This window comes from Chrysemys picta, chromosome 1, assembly GCF_011386835.1.
Source record: "Chrysemys picta bellii isolate R12L10 chromosome 1, ASM1138683v2, whole genome shotgun sequence".
Taxonomy (NCBI): Eukaryota; Metazoa; Chordata; order Testudines; family Emydidae; genus Chrysemys; species Chrysemys picta.
Genome location: NC_088791.1, coordinates 323,353,767 through 323,359,766, shown reverse-complemented (window position 1 = coordinate 323,359,766; position 6,000 = coordinate 323,353,767). Strand labels below are relative to the sequence as shown.

At 49.7% G+C, this 6,000-nt stretch overlaps 1 protein-coding gene across 4 annotated transcripts in view; it reads left to right on the top strand.

Moving 5' to 3' along the window:
* The first annotated feature begins 3,507 nt into the window (after positions 1-3,507).
* The window catches only part of ARHGAP42 (Rho GTPase activating protein 42), a 276,290-nt gene continuing 273,797 nt past the window's right edge, over positions 3,508-6,000 (top strand). For all 4 annotated transcript variants that reach the window (XM_008178638.4, XM_042854667.2, XM_042854683.2 and 1 more), the window contains exon 1: positions 3,508-4,051. In XM_008178638.4, the coding sequence (XP_008176860.1) occupies positions 3,898-4,051 (154 nt within the window). In that variant the 5' untranslated portion in view covers positions 3,508-3,897. The remainder of the gene's footprint in view (positions 4,052-6,000) is intronic.

Sequence of the window (6,000 nt, the reverse complement as noted above, 5' to 3'; positions counted from 1 at the left end):
TATCTTGAACATTTGAGTAGTTCAAGTGGACTTATACTAGCATTTGTTCTCCAGTGTTCTTGTCCCTATCACCCCACATCCCAAAACTCCCCATGCTCTCAAGTGAAGGCAGCAGTTTTCAAAGAATGGAATGGTGCAATGAGGCTCTATAGCTAGTGTTCCCCAAGATGTAAAGTGAGGCAGAATGGAACAAGGCAATTAGGTTCTTTATTTTAAAAAATCATTTCCTCCTGGAGTAGAAACACCCACAGTATTTATCCTGGTCTACATTGACTGCTAAAATGCGTTCAGCATAGTGCCAGCTAATATGTTTGGTAGCAACCATGTTCAGCATGGTACAATCTACGGTTTTCAAGAATCATGTTAGCTGACATGATGATGGAGGTCAGTTTAGAATAGTCTCTAATACAGGGCCTAGCAACACAACTCTTGAAAACCATGCAGAGCCATGGGGATAAATTGTAGCACAGAGAAGGCCTAAGTGTGGGGAGGATAGAAGGGGAAAATGATTAAATCAACTCCTGGGGTTCTTTGCTATAGCAAATTACTCTACAGACTAAGTGGTGGAAACATTCACCCTCTGCACATACAATTGTTGTGAATGGCTGCACCCCTGTGTTGGCAGGGCAGTTGTTGTGTGTGTGTATAAAGGGGTGGGTTTGAGGAGGAAGCAGGGTCCAGGAGACATGCAGCAGCTTCTGAGTTGCTCCCTATCCTGCAGGTGTTAGCACTTCCATAGCAAAGCAGATCTTGTGGATGGCTGTGTTGTGTGGGCAGCTAGTGGCAGATGGGGAAGAGTCTCTTGAATGAAATTTTGGCCAGAGGCAGTCACTGATATTAATGGCCTCGTCTGTGCTAAAGTACAAGTGTTTTTGTAATCAGTTCATGATGCTCTGATCTGACTGGGGTTACCCCAAACACTGTGGAGGTGTGTTCAGGCAGCAGCTTTTCTTTCAAAACCCAATTTGCGTGTTAACCATGTTTGTGTGTCTACAGCATGTGCCATGACAGCAGGCTCAGTGCAGTTCTTCCACCCAAGGGGCTTGTGCACTCCAGGGACACTTCTTCTCTGCAACAGTTAGCTTGAATTAGGCTAGCTTGAACTCCAGTGTACTATCTCGAGTGACAGAAACCATCCTGTGAAACAACACTTGAGCTACTCAGAATGATTGAATTAGCAGTACAGAAGCATTGGATTAGCGATGTGTTGCTGTGACTTGAGCTACTTGCATCCCCACTGCATTACTGTACTATCTCTAGTGAGTTTCAACCTCCCTGCCCAGAGGCTGCTCTGGGCACAGGCAAGGTAGGCAGCTGCCTAGGGAGGCAGATTTCTGAGGGCCACACATGATAGGACCTCCCTGGTTTCCTTCCATTGGTGGTGGTAGGGGATGAGGATGGTGGGGCTACCTGGGAGATGAGATGGCCACCAGCTGGGGCTCAAAGGAGCAGAAAGTGACCTCAACTGAGGTGCCAGGGAAGTGCTCCCGCCTGCTCCTCAGACCTCAGCCACTCCCTGCCCCCACCACAAGTGAGATCGTGGCTGTGGCTGAGGCACTGAGCAGCTAGGGGTTGCTCCTGGTGGCATCACAGGCACTGCTGTTGCTTCAGCTCCATGTTGGCACCCAGCCTACACCTCCTACTCCATGCCTGGCACTGTGGGCCCTGCCCTGGACTTGCCCTGTGCTATGGACCTGACAGGAAGGGGCTCATCCAGAAAGATATGGGGGCAGAGTGGGAGCCAGGTGGAAGTTACTAGGGGCTGGTTCGGGGGTGTGGCATCCTGGGGGCCAGATGGTGTGTGTGGGCTGAGCTGGGGAGGCAGGAGGGTTGTGCGGGGCAGATGGCAAGTGGGTGCCTGTTGCAAACTTCTAAGGAGGTAGGAAGAGGGCAGCACACTGAAGTTTTGTCTAGGGTGGTGGATTGGCTTGAGGAGCCTCTGTCCTGGAAACCCACCCCCTTCCCCACTGGGCCTGCTCTCTCGAGATTAAAGCACTCGAACTACAGACTTTTGTGTATGGATGGGAGTCGAGTTAGGAACAATATTTGTTATAGCTGGAGCTAACCATGCAGTGAAGACAAGCCTTGAGACAAATATATTAGCGTACTTGCTGCCAATGGCTCCCAACCTATTTTGGTGTTGTTGGAGCTCCCACGTATGTCTCCGATATTCCACGTTCTGACATAGTTGTTTTGCTCTCTCCTTAGTTTTTCTCTCATTTTTCCTCATCTGTGCCTTGTTTTTATCCCGTTTTAGTTGTATGGGTTTTTTTGCTGACCGTTCTCCCTCTGTAGCTCGGATCCCCCTCCACATTCTCCCATGCACCACAAGGCGAGATGATGCTTTGGGAAGGGCAGGGACCGGCTGAGCTGAATACCACTGGAGTAGAGCAGAAAAGCTCGTGGTGGCAGGCTGCTACCTGAACCTGTAGCCCCGTACATGAGCTTCTCCTGGAATCACAATAGGTGAGAATTTTCCAAGGAACCCCTAGCCATTTCACCTGCAGGTAGAGTGGGCTATTCCCTCCATACTCCTCTCCTCTTCTGCTCTGGACCCTCAGAAGTATTTGGGGTCAGGAAGGAATTTTTCCCCAGAGTCAGATTGGCAGAGACCCTGGGTATTTTGTCTTCTTCTGCAGCACGGGGCACAGGTCACTTCAGGTTTAAACTAGTGTAAATGGTGAAGTCTCTGTAACTTGAAGTCTTTTAATCATGATTTGACGACTCAGTAACTAAGCCAGAGGTTAAAGGTCTAATACAGGAGTGGGTGAGCAAGGTTCTGTCACCTTCAATGTGCAGGAGGTCAAACTAGATAGATGATCATCATGGTCCCTTCTGGACTTAAAATCTGTGAGTCTATGAAATGAACTGGACTCAGCCTATAGGCACCCAAGCCCTGCACCAACTGAGCTGGTCCTACATGCTCTCTGCTGTTCTGTGGATGCCACAAATGTTTGGAGGGGGGAGGAGTGGGAATAGCCACTGGCCACTTTTAAATGCGGGAAGCCACAGCCCCGCACTTGTGAGTACATGAACTCAGCAGAGGTGCAACAAGGGGGATTCTACCCCCGCCCCTAATCAGGCTGAGCAGTATAAAAGCAGAGCCCCTTTCCTGCTGGCATGGCGGAGGGGCAGCCAGGCCAAATCTGAGTGGTGTTGCAACCCTGTGTGTGCCAGGTCGAAAGGCCACTCACTCTAATCCGGCCCGTCCACCCCGCTGCCCTGCACTTTTCCCAGTCCTCCTGGTGCCCCCCATGACTCCTTGCCTCCTCCGCGCCCCCACCGTCTCCCCCCATTGCTCTCCCTGCATGGCCAGAGGGCTCTGGAAGCGATGGGTGAGGGGCCGCGGCTCCACGTGGGCCCCTCTCCGCGCAGCAGCGCCCGTGTCCAGGGGCTCCAGGCGCCCGCTCCCTGCTCGGCCGGGCACACAGGCGGGGAGGGACGAAGGGCGCCCTCGCCGCGACGGGGCGGGGACTGACTGCCCGGGCGGCGCAGCCCCCGTCCCTCCTCCCCGGCGTGTGTGCATGCTGGGCTGGGAGGAGGCTTCCCCCGGCCGGGCCAGGGGAGGCTCAGATTCAAGGAAGAGACCGAGCCGAGAGTTGCCGGAAACGTCTAAGCGGCAGCCGCGCTAGCCCGGGGGAGCCCGTAATGCCCTGGAGGAACAATGTGAGCAGCTGACAGCAACTCAGGAGCGCTGCTGTATCCGCCGCCTGCTTTGCTACGGGGCCGGGCCAGACTCAAGGGGGCCGGCTCGTGAGAGAAGTAAACTTCCCCGGGACGGGGAGGGGGGACACGCTTTCCTGCAAGTTCCCTTCTACTCCCCCCAAGCCCGAGCTCCTGCTCTCTGCTCAGCCTCGCCTGGCCCCCCTTGGCAGCGGGGCTGCTGCCGCTACTGCCATGGGGCTGCCCACTCTGGAGTTCAGCGATTCCTACTTGGACAGCCCGGATTTCAGAGAGCGGCTGCAGTGTCACGAGATTGAGCTGGAGAGGACCAACAAGTTCATCAAGGAGCTGATAAAGGACGGCAGTCTGCTCATCGGGGCCCTCAGGAGTGAGTAGGGGGCAGTGCGAGCCCTGAGAAGGGTGGAAGCGGGACAGGGCATATCTGGGGTGGGGGAGAAAGAGGCTTCTTTTGTTTGAATGGATGTAGGGAAAGGGCTCCCCTGCTGGCAGCCAAAACAAAGTTTGCTAAAGTTTTTGTCCCCCACCTCCTTATCTTCAGGGAGATGGATCAAAGCGTGGGGATGTTCAGTCTTGACTTGCATGTCATTTTTCTTGTCTTTTTGCATAGCCGGTGTGTTTCTGAAGTGACCCCAGCGTTCAGCTGTGTGTGTTTTAGGAGCGGGTGGTTGTGCCCAGTCTAAGACCCAACTCATTCCTGATGAATTCAAGTGCTGTAAGAGCACAGTGACACTTTAGATAACAATGATTCCTTGATAATCAAAGCTGCATCTGTGTGCCTGTGTAGTATGTATTTTCACATGTGTGCGGCAGTTAAAACATACATGGTAAGGCTGCCATGAGGGAAATCTTCCCAGCAAGTGAGGGGAATAAGTCCCATATGGATTTGTGGGGATCAAAATTCAAATAGAGAATGTCAGTATAAACTCACACCTATCACACTTTCTCAGTAATTGCATTCATCACTAGCTAACTGGTATCTTGAAGAGGTGGTTCTAAACAATGATGGAAAATTTTATGTTAAATGGCCAAAGCAACAAATTGGATTTTTAATGGATTTGAGTGTGAGAGAGTATTTGTACCTTTTCTGGGTTTGTTGTATATTTCTTAATGGATGTTTTGGTTTTTAAATATAAGCTGATAGCTTTTTGACTTCAATGTAACTATGTTTAGGAAGATAGTGAAGGAATGAGTCAACTAAATAGCTTAATGTTCCACTTTCCTTGAAGTTCCGGGTACTTTTATTGAGTGGTGAAGGGGGCTCTTAATGTGTTCTGGGAAATGGGCCTCTTGTTGGAGTTAAATCTGAAGAATGTAGAGCAAACATTAAAGATTATTTCTGGTGTAACTGCTTCCATTTTGCACCTTCCCCCCACTCTAGCCATGGTCCTCCACTTCTTATCATTTAGTCAGACTGGATGATCCCTTTTGCCTGTTGATCAGACATATTTGGTCAGAGCTATTACTTGGTCAGAGGAGGTGATGACATACAGTTTCTCTTGCTATTTCCTTTGGTTGTTAAACGTCGCATATCTCCACCATAACGTACTACGTCTTCACATACATTTTTCTCCAAATGATTATTTAATACTAGTAAAAGCGAGTGTTAGCGGTATCACTGAGCCTGGCAAGCTGTGAGCAGGTGTTACAACAAGCTCCTTATACATCTGTACTGTACTAGTAAACCTCACTGTTTCTTGTGCTATGACATTTGTCTCATTGCTCAGAACAGGATTCGAACTTGCAAGTATTATAGGTGGGCAACAGTGTTATTGACAATTTCCACTGCTCATTATAGGTATAATGTAGGTAAGGTATTTGTATTTATATAAATAAAATAATCAGAGGCTTTGGTGATATGTGCATATAAACCTAAATACAATTGCACACATATCTACTCTCGGGATTAGCTTGGGTCTAAGAACTTAATTTTATGCAAGTACAAACTGATTTAAATTTTCAGCTGTACCTAGTACCTGCAGTGCATATCTTCCGACTCACAGATCTTTGTTCATGTAGAAAATGTGCAGGTATATATAAGTACATAAGAACGGCCATACTGGGATTTAGCCCAGTCTCCTGTCTTCCAACAGTGGCCAATGCCAGGTGCCCCAGAGGGAATGAACAGAACAGGTAATCATCAAGTGATCCATCCCGTGTCGCCCATTCCCAGCTTCTGGCAAACAGAGGCTAGGGACACCATCCCTGTCTATCCTGGCTAATAGCCATTGATGGACCTATCCTCCATGAACTCATCTAATTCTTTTTTGAATCCTGTTATAGTCTTGGCCTTCACAACGTCCTCTGGTAAGGAGTTCC